The sequence below is a fragment of the Rhamphochromis longiceps genome, linkage group LG9 (genome assembly GCF_057381845.1).
Source record: "Rhamphochromis longiceps isolate RC_006_pf linkage group LG9, R_longiceps_female_GT1.1, whole genome shotgun sequence".
In the NCBI taxonomy this organism is placed as follows: domain Eukaryota; kingdom Metazoa; phylum Chordata; class Actinopteri; order Cichliformes; family Cichlidae; genus Rhamphochromis; species Rhamphochromis longiceps.
In genome coordinates this window covers 6,108,384-6,123,553 of record NC_140565.1, presented here as the reverse complement: position 1 = coordinate 6,123,553, position 15,170 = coordinate 6,108,384, and the positions used below count along the sequence as shown (strand labels likewise).

Genomic DNA, 15,170 nt, shown 5'->3' with positions numbered 1-15,170 from the left:
GTTGAGTTTATACCAAAAAGTTCTAGTTTGGTTTCATCTGACCACATGACATTCTCCCAATCCTCTGCTGTATCATCCATGTGCTCTCTGGCAAACTTCAGACGGGCCTGGACATGCACTGGCTTCAGCAGCGGAACACGTCTGGCACTGCGGGATTTGATTCCCTGCCGTTGTAGTGTGTTACTGATGGTGACCTTTGTTACTTTGGTCCCAGCTCTCTGCAGGTCATTCACCAGGTCCCCCCGTGTGGTTCTGGGATCTTTGCTCACCGTTCTCATGATCATTTTGACCCCACGGGATGAGATCTTGCGTGGAGCCCCAGATCGAGGGAGATTATCAGTGGTCTTGTATGTCTTCCATTTTCTGATGATTGCTCCCACAGTTGATTTTTTCACGCCAAGCTGCTTGCCTATTGTAGATTCACTCTTCCCAGTTTGGTGCAGGTCTACAATACTTTTCCTGGTGTCCTTCGAAAGCTCTTTGGTCTTGGCCATGGCGGAGTTTGGAGTCTGACTGTTTGAGGCTGTGGACAGGTGTCTTTTATACAGATGATGAGTTCAAACAGGTGCCATTCATACAGGTAACAAGTGGGGGACAGAAAAGCTTCTTACAGAAGACGTTACAGGTCTGTGAGAGCCAGAGATTTTCCTTTTTTGAGGTGACCAAATACTTATTTTCCACCCTGATTTACGAATAAATTCTTTACAAATCCTACCATGTGGATTCATGGATTTTTTTTTTCACATTCTGTCTCTCACAGTTGAAGTGTACCTCTGGTGCAAATTACTGACCTCTGTCATCATTTTAAGTGGGGGAACTTGCACAATCGGTGGCTGACTAAATACTTTTTTGCCCCACTGTGTATATATATATATATATATATATATATATATATATATATATATATATATATATATACACACTCAACAAAAATATAAACGCAACACCTTTGTTACTGCTCCCATTCCCCATGGGATGGACGTAGAGACCTAAAATTCATTCCAGATACACAATATAACCATCCCTCCCAAACAGTGGTCACAAATCAGTCCAAATGTGTGGTAGTGGGCACATCTGCTATATTGAGATAATCCATCCCACCTCACAGGTGTGCCACATCAGGATGCTGATCTGACATCATGAGTAGTGCACAGGTGTACCTCAGACTGCCCACAACAAAAGGCCACCCTGGAATGTGCAGTTTTTTGCGCTATTGGGGGTCTGGGGACCCAGAACCGGTCAGTATCTGGTGTGACCACCATTTGCCTCATGCAGTGCAACACATCGTCGCATGGAGTCTATCAGATTGTCAATTGTGGCCTGTGGAATGTTGGTCCACTCCACTTCAATGGCTGTGCGAGGTTGTTGGATATTCGTGGGAACTGGTACACGCTGTCGTATACGCCGGTCAAGCACATCCCGAACATGCTCAATGGGTGACATGTCCGGTGAGTATGCTGGCCATGCAAGAACTGGGACATTCTCAGCTGCCATCTGCCCTGAACAATGTGAACCATGATTCATCCGTGAAGCGCACACCTCTCCAACGTGCCAGACGTCATCGAATGTGAGCATTTGCCCACACAAGTCTGTTACGGCGACGAGCTGGAGTCAGGTCAAGACCCTGATGAGGACGACGGGCATGCAGTTGAGCGTCCCTGAGACGGTTTCTGACAGTTTGTGCAGAAATTGTTTGGTTGTGCAAACCAATTATTCCAGCAGCTGTCTGGGTGGCTGGTCTCAGACGATCTTGGAGATGAACCTGCTGGATGTGGAGGTCCTGGGCTGGTGTGGTTACACGAGGTCTGCGGTTGTGAGGCCGGTTGGATGTGCTGCCATATTCTCTGAAACGCCTGTGGAGACGGCTTATGGTTGAGAAATGAACATTCAATGCACGGGCGACAGATCTGGTTGACATTCCTGCTGTCAGCACGCCAATTGCACGCTCCCTCATTGCTTGTGGCATCTGTGGCATTTTGCTGTGAGACAAAACTGCACATTCCAGGGTGGCCTTTTGTTGTGGGCAGTCTGAGGTACACCTGTGCACTACTCATGATGTCAGATCAGCATCCTGATGTGGCACACCTGTGAGGTGGGATGGATTATCTCAATATGGCAGATGTGCCCACTACCACACATTTGGACTGATTTGTGACCACTGTTTGGGAGGGATGGTTATATTGTGTATCTGGAATGAATTTTAGGTCTCTACGTCCATCCCATGGGGAATGGGAGCAGTAACAAAGGTGTTGCGTTTATATTTTTGTTGAGTGTATGTATATGTATATATATATATATATATATATATATATATATATATATATATATATATATATATATATATATATATATATACACATATATGTGTGTGTCATTGTTGGAATGCTACTACACAAGTAACCCTGGCTGAAGGGGTTACATGAATAGGATGAGGGACCTATGGATTCTTCGATACCCAACATCCACAATGTCTCAAACTATATATAGGTTATATAGTTTTTTGTAAAGAGGACCTGAAACACTGAAAGGACCCTCTCCACAGTCCACCTGCTGATTGAAGCTTATGAGGGAATTGTCTAGCTATACTTCCATCTTCTTATCTAAGGCGTAAGCCAGCTGACCAGTTGGTATGTTTCACAAGACTTTATTTCATACCTTTAATAATAACAAGAAATGTTTACCCTTTACTGTACAACAATTACAGCATGTAGAAAACAGTACTTTTTCATTTCAAGTTTGATTGTAACAGTAAAATGTAAAAAAATAAATAAATAAAAATATGCTTTCTGTCTTTTTTCCCCTCATCTACATGTTTTATTTTATCCTTTGTTCCAAGGCTGTGGAGGGACGTTGACAACTGCATCTGGAGCATTCTCCTCTCCTAACTACCCGCTACCCTACCACCCAAATGCTGAGTGCTACTGGAACATTAGGACCAACCAGGGCAACAAACTCCTGCTCTCTTTCTCTGATTTCCATCTGGAATCTAATGCTAACTGTTATTATGATTATGTGGCTGTGAGTATTCTACCTCTAAGTCATATGGTTGCATTGTTATGCAAGACTAAAGTATGAAAGTAATTGAACGTTTCATTTTGGGGCATATTCAAACATTTTCTAATGGATGTACATAACTGTAGATAAACATGGATACGCAGCAGGCTTACTCAGCTTGGTGTTTGAAAACAACAACAAAATCATTACAAAGCTAGACTGAAGTAGGTTTTTTTCAGTTTAGGGTATAAAACAACTTGCTTGGAGGTGTCAGTGGGATCTAAAGGACTCGGAGAAAGCCAACACTCAGCCCAGAGGCTTTATCAGATTATGAAAAAAGATTGGAGAAAAAAGGAGAGAAAAAGGAGTCAAGGTTTAGTTCATTCTTGGTGTTTTTATTCTAATGAGTACTAGAAGCCAGTATAACTCTGCTAAGAGGGGACTGATGTGCTCTCTGTCATTGGTTTTCATTAATAACCTTGAAACAGAATTCAGGATAACCTGCAGCCTATTTGTAGTTTTATGGGGAAGCCCAACAAAGGGAGCACTGTAGTGACCCACTTTACCAGAGATAAATACATTAGTTTTTCAGCATAATGACAAGTCAGGAAGGGTCAAATTTTGGTGATATTCCCAAGTCTGAAGAAAGCTATCCTGGTAATGAAGTTTTAAAGCACATTTCAGAATCTAAAATAACTGCAAGAAGGAAGTCAACAGAATTTTCAAATCGATACCATAGGTGTAGCAACTTAAAATCTTGGATGAGTTTGAATCTCAATGAGATCAAGGTCAAAGGTTAGAGGTCAAGTTTTCTGGAAATTGATTTGGAAAGTGATACCATGAGTGTATCTACTAGGAGGCAGAGGGGTAGCACTGGTGGCTGCCAGTATTTTAGGTTGGTGTAATTATGACAAAGTAGTGCATATTTTGTTAGATTTTGTTTGCTTTTTTTTCATACACATATGTAAACAAGTTGTTACTCCCTGTGTTGAAAATAACACTTTCAAAAATTTCAATTATTGAAATTGTTTTTCTTTAGTTCATTTTACTTCTAAATTTCATTTTGTTTCTGTTATCTGTATCTGTTAGGTACATGATGGCAACAGCAGCAGTGCTCCACAACTGGCCAAGCTGTGTGGCAGTGACCTGCCGAGTACCATCAACTCTTCCAGCAATGAGCTCTACGTCAAACTCCGCACAGACAGCAGCGTCAACGCAGGAGGCTTCCTTGCCTCCTACACTTCTCGTAAGAAAACATATTTTGTTTCTTTACATTATCTATGTTTGTGAATTTAAATAATTACGAAGATTTGGAGCAATTCTGATAATTTATGAGATATTACCAGAGATGGCCAAAATTGTATTTAAATTAGTGCTTTTAGCGTTAATCTCGTTAAAATGATGTTAACGCCATAACCACATTAACACGGCATCAGCTTGTTTACGCGTTAGTGCCATGTAGCCCCGCGCACAGGGCGATCCACGCTAACTCGCTAACGGAGATTTACTGCGTTAATGCGGTTATGGCTTTAAGGTCATTTTATTTAGATTAACACTGACAGCACTAATTTAAATAATAGAAGTGTTGGATAAAAACATCAGGCCACAAGGTCAGATAAAATTAGTCATCATCAGTGATAACTAAAATACTTGAGTTTGCTATATATGCTATTACATAACTTTCTTGTTCTTGTAAAGATGGCTAACAAATGATAATGATGATCCTGCACATATTCTTTTTAATAATTTCCATTTATCGGAGTAGGAATACCATATGTGATCTTCTTATTGTGTTCAATATTTCTTTATTTCAGAATGCAATAGTATTTTGATCTCTGGCAAACACAGAGGAGTGATCGAGTCACTGAACTTTCCCAACAACTATCCGGACAACAGCCAGTGTAGCTGGACAATCCAAGCCAGCGGTGGAAATACCGTCAACTACACCTTTACAGCCTTCCAGCTAGAGGCCACCTCTGCTGCTTGTACATTCGATTACATTAAGGTAACACATCCACATCTCTCAACATTATAAAAGAAAATAAATAAAAGAAAGAATGACTCGAAACTCTCACCAGGCATGTTTGTAAATAAACAAAATTTGATTTTGTGCATCTTTTCAAACCAATTTGTTTACAAAAATTTAAATACTTGTATATACAACTGACCCCTTTGGTTTTTTATTATGTGACATTAACTAAAGATAACAGTTACTAAAATTTGCAACTATCCCAATAAAATAAACATCTATAAATTGGCTGCTGAAATAAGTTTCAACATTTTGTGAGTTAATGATTTGCTTTAAATGACTGCTACTTTAACATTATCTGTTTTTCCCTCCTTCAATGATAAAACGTCCTCATTATGCAACTTCTGGCAGACCCACAAAAAGTTATAAGAACTTAAGCTGCATGGTTCATGAGTTTAAGGAGAGCAGCAGGATAACAACCAGAAAACGAAATTTGCCTGTTTTTAAATGTTACCTGTCAGAGATGCTAAAGGAAATCTGAGCTGTAATGACTTCAATGGCAGATGCTATTTCGCACATGTAAAAACATGTCACAGTGTGACTGAGGAAATCTGTGATGTTAAGGAGAAAATTCTCTCTACACCTCTTTATCTGCTAACTCCTTAAATCGTTGTCACCTGGGAAGTGCCCATTGAACACTGAGTCGTCTGAGCAAAACTCAAAATAATGAACGAGCTAGTGGAGGAAATGTCAGCGGGAAACATCATTGAATTATTCTCACCTGCTTGGACATCACCTGCGACCCTCATCTCAAAAGTAGGAAGCCCTGTTTCTGTGTTAATTACATAAAGCAGTGTGTGGTCATGTAGACAGATGCTCACCCTTTGACCACCATTTAGGAAATGCTAGACTCCCTGGCTGCCTTGAGTCTTCTCCACTATTGACATGGACAATAGATACTGGCAGTGCCAGATGGAGAATAGATGAGATAAGACTGTTTTTAACCTTTCCTGCAGGATTATATCAAATCAAGGTCATAGCCTTCAGTCTATGCACCAGCAACCTTCCAGTAACTAATGGAAATAACCTATTATCTGGATGACATAATCATCTATTCATCATCATGGGAACAGTACCATGAGGGCATCCCCACACTATTCCAAAAGCTCCAGGAGGCCAAGCTGACTGTCAATATGAAAAACTCCAACCTTTTCAGAACATATTTCAGATTCCTTGGTCACATCGTGTCATTTCCAATTAACATCAAAGGAGATCAAAGGTTTCCTTGCATGGCTGGCTCATACTACCAGATTGTTCCCAATTTTTCACAACTGTCTGAACCACTGAATGAATTGCAACGCAAAGGATGTATGTCAGACTTCTTTTCAAGACCTGTCTGGTCTCCCCATTCATCCGGGGTCATCACCGATGCCAGTGATGTAGGCCTGGGAGCATGAGTTTGGAAAAGAGGAAGTACTGGGGAATTGCAGTGATATTGTGAATAGAGTAGGCAGAACTTAAGAATTCTGCCACTGAGAAGTGTTTGGCTCTGGTATGGCCTAGAAAGGCGGCGATGCCAAGTGGAAGGGGAATGCTTTACTGTGGTCACAGACCACTGCGCTATACACTAGAATGGCCAAACAATTTTTAAACATAATTAATTATGTATGCTGTGCAATCATTCCACACTGGAAAAAGAACAGTTCAAAGAAATCGTAGCAAGCCCCAAATTAGCATGGCATTCCTGCCCATTTTCAGTGCATACTTTCTGCTTTCTCTGTATATCCTTGCCCTAGCTCTATGATGGACCTAACCAAGAAGCGCCTCTGATTGGCACATTCTGTGGATACACTCCTCCCCCGGCCGGCAGCACTACAAGCTCAGCCCTCAACATTGTGTTCAGAACTGATTCAACTGTTTCGACATCAGGCTTCCAGATGATGTGGTACCAAAATGGTAAGAGGGAAATATATTTGATTGTTATAGACCAGATCAAGAGAACCATTACAAACATACTGTGTACTATAGTATTTAAAATAGTTTTTAAAACATTTATATAAATAAATGAAATTGAATTTTTGTATTTTTAAATACGTGCTACTAACTTAGCACAGAGATCTAATCTCTCTAGCGTGTTCTGGATCTGCTCTGGGGTCTCCTCCTAGGTCAACACACCTCACCTTGAAGCCATCAAGAAGGCATTCTGGTGTGTTGGCCAAACCACCACATGTGGAGGAGTTTTCACTCTTCACTGAGTCCTTCCCGATCAAACTTATCACCTTATCAATAAGGAAGATCTCTGACATCCTGATTTCATCTATCAGTTTTCACAATTTTATTTTTTCCTTCACTATCGAGAGATCATGGCCGCAAGTGAGAGCAGGAATGTCAACCAGTAAATCAACCACTCTGCACACTCTCCAGCACAACTGACCATTGTAACTAAACGCTGACTAATAATAGAAGTACTGCATCTCATATACCGAGGTGCATCCACACACTGAGGCTACGTCCACACTAGCCCAGATAGATTTGAAAACGGCGTCTGAAAACGCTTCGCGTCCACACTATCTTTTTCAGTTGTTTTCACAGAGATGTGCGTCCACATTGAAACAGCCGAAAACACTTACTGCGCATGCATGAAACGCAAGACGATTCGACCTGCCTCATTTCTGTCTGCCGCTTATTTACTTTCCGGCTCTTTGAATCGTCGCGGCAAAATGTCGAGGAAAAGCATCGAGTTTTTTAAATGGACTAACAATGAGTTAGAGTTGTTGCTGTGAGTAACACAAAAGTACAAAGTTGCAAAAGCGAGTGAGAATTAAAGAATTTGAGGACTACATCTCCTTTGTCTCTTCAGATTGTCACACATATAGAGAGAAGGTGTGACTTTTGCAGGTAGTGGAGGTAGTTTTTTCTTTGACGGTATACTATAAAGGCAGTTTTAAGTTTATACTACACTTGTCAGCTGGCTGTTGGTTTTTATCTCTGGTTTTGATAAGAGTTAATGCGTGCTTTATTGCATCTTTTCTCATGCTTTCTCTTCACCTTCCTTTCTTCTGCTGACAAAAGTGCTGTGAAAATCTCTTTATTAAAAGTGTTGTTTAGTCTAAATAATTACTGAAACAAAATAATACTAATTTGATGCATGATTTAGTGATTTCTTTGTCCCTGCAGGTTGTGGTGGGGATCTCTCTGGTCCCAGTGGCTCCTTCAGCAGCCCAGGCTACCCTAACAGATATCCAGATAACAGAGAATGTATATGGTATATCACCACATCAGCTGGCAGCAGTATAACTATCACCATCCATGAATTTGATGTTGAGTACCACCAAGACTGCAACTATGATGTGCTGGAGGTAAGACACAGACGTTGGCTTAGTAGTAGTCAGTTCATAAACATACCAAAAGCTGAATTCATGACAAAACTCATATAATTTTAATTCAGTTCAGTTGAATTAAGCACTGAATGACAAAAACCCCCACAAAAACAGTGGCCAACAGCACTGTACACAACAGTAGACTGGTGCGTAATAAGCAAGCGAATAATGCAGAAAACAGAGATTTGAGACGGGAAACTGTTCTCTCAGTTCACTGGGAGAGAGAGAGAGCTGTGCAGGAAGTGCGATTTTATCATAGTGGAAGCAAAACAGCCAAAGTCAGAGGAAATTCATGACGATGTTGTTCAACCGTGAAGCGTAGTTTTGATCTTCTTTTGCTGCTGGTTCAGTGAATTTTGGTCAGAGAGTGATTAATATTTGAGATTTGATGATTGATGATGATTATTGGGGGGGGGTCATAAGCCCCCTAACCCCCCTGGAAATTACGCCCCTGACTGAAACTATTGTGATTGGTTGGGGTTCATGGCAGAAGGCAATAAATTGACCTGGTTGTTGACTTGATTTCTTTTTCATTTGATTATTTATTGAATTGATGTCATTTCTCCTCAGGTTTATGGAGGGCCAGACTTGTCAGCCCCACAGCTGGCTAAGCTATGCAGCACTACATCCACCCCAATGCATGTCTCCAGCACTGGCAACCTTCTCACTGTGCGCTTCAAATCTGATGCCTATGTCAGTGGTCGAGGATTCAATGCAAGCTGGACTGAAGTCCAGGGAGGTGGGTAGGCATCATTAAATACAGCTTTTACAGCTCTGCATGCTTCTTCTGGATGCAGCATCAGAGCTTTGGGTTTTGCAGTTTGATTATAGACTTTGTAGCTGGGTGCAATATTTTACAGAAATGTAGCTGTTGTAGTCTCAACTGGATTGAAGTTGTTACTACTGAAATAGTTTTTGACTGCTGACAATTCACCACCTGTTATCTTTCTTCCATTTTAAATTACAAAGCCTTAAGAGTTTATGTATATATACAGTACTCTGTAGGTTTTAATAAACTCTCTTTCTTCTTGCAGGCTGTGGAGGCCCAGTCACAGCACCTTCAGGGGAAATCCATTCTCCTTTGTATCCCGACAGCTATCCAAACAATGTGGATTGTTCCTGGGTCATCAGCGTGGATCCCAACCACCGTGTCTTTCTGAACTTTACAGACCTGGACATTGAATATCACAGCAGCTGTAACTTTGACTATGTGGCTGTAAGTGACTGAATAGCAACTGGTTGGTGCAATATTAAAGCAGCTGTCTTTGGTTGTTGCTGTGTGCTGTATCTAAGGCTGACAAGGCAAAGACAGGCAAAAGCACTATCACTGCTTGAAAAGCCAGCAAACTAAGAAAGTCCACAGTGAACTTTTCATTCTTGTGCCTGATTTATTAATCTATACACTTCCATTCGGTGTGACTCAAGACAATTAGGCTCTTTCTGAATTTTTTTAATGTAACTTTTATTTTTTATTTTATTTGATGCAAACCATCATAGAATAACAAATTATAAAATCACATGTAACATGCATACATGTAAGACCAAAAAAAACAAGTCCGAGTCAACAAGTAAAGTAATACAAAGTCCAGCTTATCAATAGCAAATTGCACTCCTTAGTTAGCTCTGAGGGAGGGAGACAAGAGATATGTATAAAAAAAATCCCCACTCCCCTGTGGGGTGGTCTTTCTATCTCTTAAGATTAAATTCCACTTCCACCAGCAGTTTTTTCTACACTGTTTCTAAGTGCTTCCTATCTAACATTTATGCACATTCATACTCTGATGGATGCATCAGAGAGCAGCATGGGGTTAGTATCTTGCCCAAGGATATTTAGTATGTAGACTGGGGCTGAAAAACCAAGCGTCCAGTTAGTAGGTGACCCGCTCTACCACCTGAGCTACAGCCACCTTCACCCCATATATATCTGTATACTCAGTATATTTTTGCAGGACTTCTACAGGACTTCTCAGAGTATGCAAGCAAATACAGTTAAAAATGAAGTTTTTGTATCAATTAATCATAAACCCATCAATATTCTTTTTTTGTAATGAGATATGTGCATTTTGCATCATGGCGTAGTTTGACTAAGCTGTCACGTAAGAACTAATGTGCACCCCAGTCAATATGAAGGTGTTTTCTGTGCTCAAAATTTATGAAAATAGATGCATGAAAAGTGATTTGTTTGTTCATTTATTATGTGCCAACACAACCACAGTTTTACTGAAAACATATGCTTGTCCATTGGTAGATCCATGATGGTCCAACCTCATCTTCTCCTCTGCTTGGTCGTGTGTGTGGTTCCAGTGTTCCTCCCTTCACTTCCACCCAGAACACAATTTATGTTCGCTTTAGGTCAGACTCCAGTGGCAACCACCGTGGGTTCAGCGCTCGCTTCTCTGAGGGTCAGTCTTCTTTAACCTCTTTGCACTTGAACACTGATATAATTTGTCTGCTGTAGTGGGATTGTCCACTCATGCCTCTGTCCCTGCTACATCAGAGAAGACTGCTTCAGTTTTCAGTTCAGTTTTCCTCCTTTTTAGCTGCAAACAGCTTGATCTCCATGTTCTGGTTGCCAAAGCCAGAGTGCAGGTGACAATGTACTTTTGTTTTCAACAGCTTGTGGTGCAACGATTGTAACAGATGATAATGGTGGGGCCATTGCATCACCAAGGTATCCAGCACAATACCCACCTAATCAGAACTGTAGTTGGATCATTAGAGCACAGGAACCATGTGAGTTGCTTTAGTTAAAGAGGACTAGAAAATGTCATTCTTTTATATATTTCATATAGAAAAACTTGAGATGCAAACTGTTCCAATAACCACTGACTTGTCTTTTTGTGCCCAGTAAACCACGTGACCCTTTCATTCACTGACTTTGACTTAGAGATGATCTTTGCCAATTGTTCTCACGATTTCTTGGAGATCTTGGACGGAGACAATTACGATTCACCTACTATAGGTAAATATTCACTATATGTGTCTTTGCTTGTCTGTTTTTGGTAAGAGTTAGGTTTAGAAGGGTGGTGCTTGCCTAAGCTAACCTTTCTAATCATAAGAGAAGAGATGTGCTGAATCCTGAAAACAATATCCTATTGAGTATCAGACCACAGCGCCTTTTTATCAGCCCAGTTTCCACATAAGGTTGGTGTCGTTCTGTGACAATGCCTTTTTCACCTGGTTTGGATATTCTTGTAATGTAATATGTTGCATTTAATTTCACTGGCTCAAATACAATCTTTATTTCATTTCAACAATGAATGGCATTCTACCAGGAGCAGTGCAAATTAGCAGTAGAAAAATGAGCAGACCCAATAAGGGAGCGAATAGTCTACCAACCAAAATAAGCACAGGTTTTATGGATGTGTTCTCTCTGGAAAAATTATGACAATTCAGATCAATGATAGCCAAGTGAAAAAGAATTAACATTTTTGAAATTAACTTTATGTTAAAATTACAACTTAATGTTGTCTTTTGTTAGGGCGCTACTGTGGATCTGAAATACCTCACCCAGTGACATCCTTCAGCAACTCTTTGGTAGTCAAATTCATCTCTGACCAGTCCTACTCCAGAAAGGGTTTCAGAGCTGCCTACTCGGGCTCCACTTCTAGTAAGTCATACTGGGTCACACTGCTTATATCCACACACAATAAGAAATGATCAAAACCAATTAAAAATCACGTTACTATCATGCATACACACTCTTACGGACAAGATATCCAGGTTTTTTCTTTTTATTTCCTTTACTCAGGTTGTGGAGGAGATCTTGTGATGGAGACTGGTGCATTTAACAGTCCTAACTATCCAGATGCTTATCCACCTAATGTGGAATGTGTGTGGACCATCCGCAGTTCACCAGGAAACCGCATCCAGCTCTCGTTTATGTTAGTCAATTTAAGCATGATTTTTTGACTTTGGAAGAATCTATCAGAGTTAGCTTGTAAATAAGTTCCTATCAGCAGTATTCCATAGACAGGCATTACTAGTTGACTGGCTATCCGTGGGAGTGGCTTTAGGGGGTCATCTACTAATCAGAGGGTTGGTGGTTCAATCTCTGGCTTCTCTAGTCTGCATGAGTAAGGAGGAATACCAAGTTGCTCTCTGATGTGTTAATGAGTATAAATGTGTGTGAATGTAAGACAGGAAGCACTTATGCCTGATTTATACTTCTGGCTTACAGACTTATGGTTATGTTGTAAGTTACAACATAGTTTTTCAGCTGAATCATAATAGAGTCATTAGGTATAGAAAAAGGTGCTTGTATGAATGGATGAATGTTGTATAAGATCTTCCAGTAGAGTAGAAAAGCAATGTATAAGACCTTATCATATACCATGAAAGGTTTGACTATAACGTTTTAGATAGTAGTTAGAACATATTTATTTAAGAACCACCTGGAGCACAAATTAGTGTCTCAAAAATTAACACACCCAACCATTTATGTCCTAACAAAAATAATAAGAATAACTAAAGGCTTTACAAGTGTGTCTCTCTGAAAACACTGTGGCACTTGCCTGTTAGAAAAAGCTTAACTGTGTGAGGTCCTGAGGATTGAGACTCAGGTGGAGAGCTGATTAAGTAATACAATCTGTTACAAACTATTACAAAATACCTTTATTAATATAAATAGCTCTAATGTATAAATATCCTGATATATTACACAAAAATATAAAAGAAATCTGAAATTGAGGTGCCCTTCTTATCATACTGACAGTTATGTTCTCTGAGAGGATGTGCAGATAAGGGTGTACAACAAAATGCAGTGTATCCTTTAAGATAGGGAAATTGTAAAGAGCCATTCTCTGTGTGGATTTTCTGTGGTGCATTTGGGTAATCTCGGTTTCTCACTCTGATGGGCCAGCACATTATGGAGTGGGTGGGAGGTATTGTCCAGCAATGTCCTTATATTAGACAACATCTGGCTATCTGTAACCACCTTCAGAGAATGCATCTCCATTTCCACAATGCTGGCCTTAAGGATGGTGATGTTATATGTGTGATTCAGCAGAATAATTTAAACTTCCCACTGTGCTAAAATAGCCTTAGAAACAAATGACAACTGATACACTCTGCTACTTAAACAAATAGCACTACACCTCTTCTTAGGTGTCTGTTACATGAACTAAAGTTAGATAATTCACTCTTGTACCACTGTTAATTTATGACTTTTCTATACACACAGGAACCTATATTAGTAAATATGACAAACAATCGCATTGTGTTTTGTTTTAGTACATTTCAGCTCCAAGGAGACTCTGATTGTCAAAATGACTACCTGGAAATCAGAGAAGGCAACGCCACTGGGCCTCTAGTCGATCGCTTCTGTGGAAACTCGCTTCCTTCCAACTACACCTCTGTCATTGCTCATATCATGTGGGTCAAGTTCGTCTCAGACGCTTCAGTTAGTGGAGCAGGATTCAGAGCCACCTTCTCACACTGTGAGTGTCTGTGTATGAGAGAATTAACCAGCCATCTTCTATATCATCATTTTTCTCAGGTTCTCAGATTTTTCTCCTGAGGTCAGTACTAGGGATGGATAAGGGTATTACTGGTCTGTGATCCTAAATATGTCACCAAAAGAATAAAACCAGCATATTATTTTTAATAAGATATTTGAGATTATGCTTTTTATACCTCGAGTTTTAGTGAAGAGACTGTGTAGAGATGGAACGTTATATATACAGTTTCAACCTTCTTTACATGTGGGTTGTAGTCATAACCTCATTGTAGGTAAGGTGTGTTGTGAATCAAAGAAAGTCAGTGTCAGTTCAGCCAGCTGTTTACTCTGAGTTATGTTCTGTGTAACCAATAAAAAAAGGATATAATGAGAAATGTTTCTTTTTTCTGTGTCACTGCTCCACAGTGTATGGTGTTGATGTGACTGGGGAATCTGGTCAGATAGCATCCCCACTGTATCCCAGGACATACCCCAATAACGCTGACTACCACTGGACTGTAACTGTAGATGGAGACAGCTACATCCAAATCCGCTTCTTGGACATGGACATCGAGGATCTTTATGACTGCTACTATGACCACCTGAAAGTAAGATTGTGAATGCTCAGAGACTGCAATCTACAAACAATATCAGTCACATCTTTATAATATTGTACATACTTTTATTAACTTATGGCTCAATAACAACTCAGAATTTGTGGGAGAGTTGTGTGTGTGTGTGTGTGTGTGTGTGTGTGTGTGTGTGTGTGTGTGTGTGTGTGTGTGTGTGTGTGTGTGTGTGAGATCTATACCTCACATATTGTTATAGTGCAGCAGCTGAAGTTGTGTCGGCACCACTAACAATAGTCATGTGTTAAAGCACACCTGATGAGATAATGGACAACCATGTGTGTTCTATCGAAGGTCTGTGCCCATGTTCATGGTTCTGAAATTATAACACTTTATTTAATTTAATATTTATTTATTTAATGTTTTTAAACTTTATTAAAGTAAATGCTTTAATCAGAGTAAAAACCACACAAACTAAGTTTTCAGGATAGATCCACTGACTTCCCTTCTTTGAACCCCGTTGTGCAGGATGTAAAATTCCTGCAGCAGAAGAACCTGACACCAAAACTCGCATTGAGTTGCAAACAATTTTGCTTTTAGAATTAGGTTGCTGCGTAATTTATACATTTTTATCAAATCTGCATCTGACATTCCAAATGAACTGACACGAGTGGATTAATCAGTTTGCGCTTAATTTAAGTATTCTCCTCCTTACACTAGTTAGTATTTTGTCAGGATGGAGATGTTTAGTAAATAGTACAAAAAAACCCAACCAAAGATAATATAGATATTTTCTTTTGCATGTCCTGTTGCAATCTCCT

The 15,170-nt window shown here is 40.0% G+C and overlaps 1 protein-coding gene across 1 annotated transcript in view; it reads left to right on the top strand.

Annotated features, from left to right (window-relative positions):
* The window catches only part of cubn (cubilin (intrinsic factor-cobalamin receptor)), an 82,106-nt gene that overhangs the window by 36,704 nt on the left and 30,232 nt on the right, over window positions 1-15,170 (top strand). Inside the window, exons 23-36 of the mRNA XM_085419442.1 lie at window positions 2,837-3,018; window positions 4,084-4,240; window positions 4,809-4,999; window positions 6,760-6,919; window positions 8,141-8,322; window positions 8,914-9,082; window positions 9,378-9,559; window positions 10,592-10,745; window positions 10,960-11,076; window positions 11,192-11,305; window positions 11,825-11,953; window positions 12,095-12,227; window positions 13,576-13,781; window positions 14,207-14,388. Of these exons, the coding sequence (XP_085275568.1) occupies window positions 2,837-3,018; window positions 4,084-4,240; window positions 4,809-4,999; window positions 6,760-6,919; window positions 8,141-8,322; window positions 8,914-9,082; window positions 9,378-9,559; window positions 10,592-10,745; window positions 10,960-11,076; window positions 11,192-11,305; window positions 11,825-11,953; window positions 12,095-12,227; window positions 13,576-13,781; window positions 14,207-14,388 (2,258 nt within the window). The remainder of the gene's footprint in view (window positions 1-2,836; window positions 3,019-4,083; window positions 4,241-4,808; window positions 5,000-6,759; window positions 6,920-8,140; window positions 8,323-8,913; window positions 9,083-9,377; window positions 9,560-10,591; window positions 10,746-10,959; window positions 11,077-11,191; window positions 11,306-11,824; window positions 11,954-12,094; window positions 12,228-13,575; window positions 13,782-14,206; window positions 14,389-15,170) is intronic.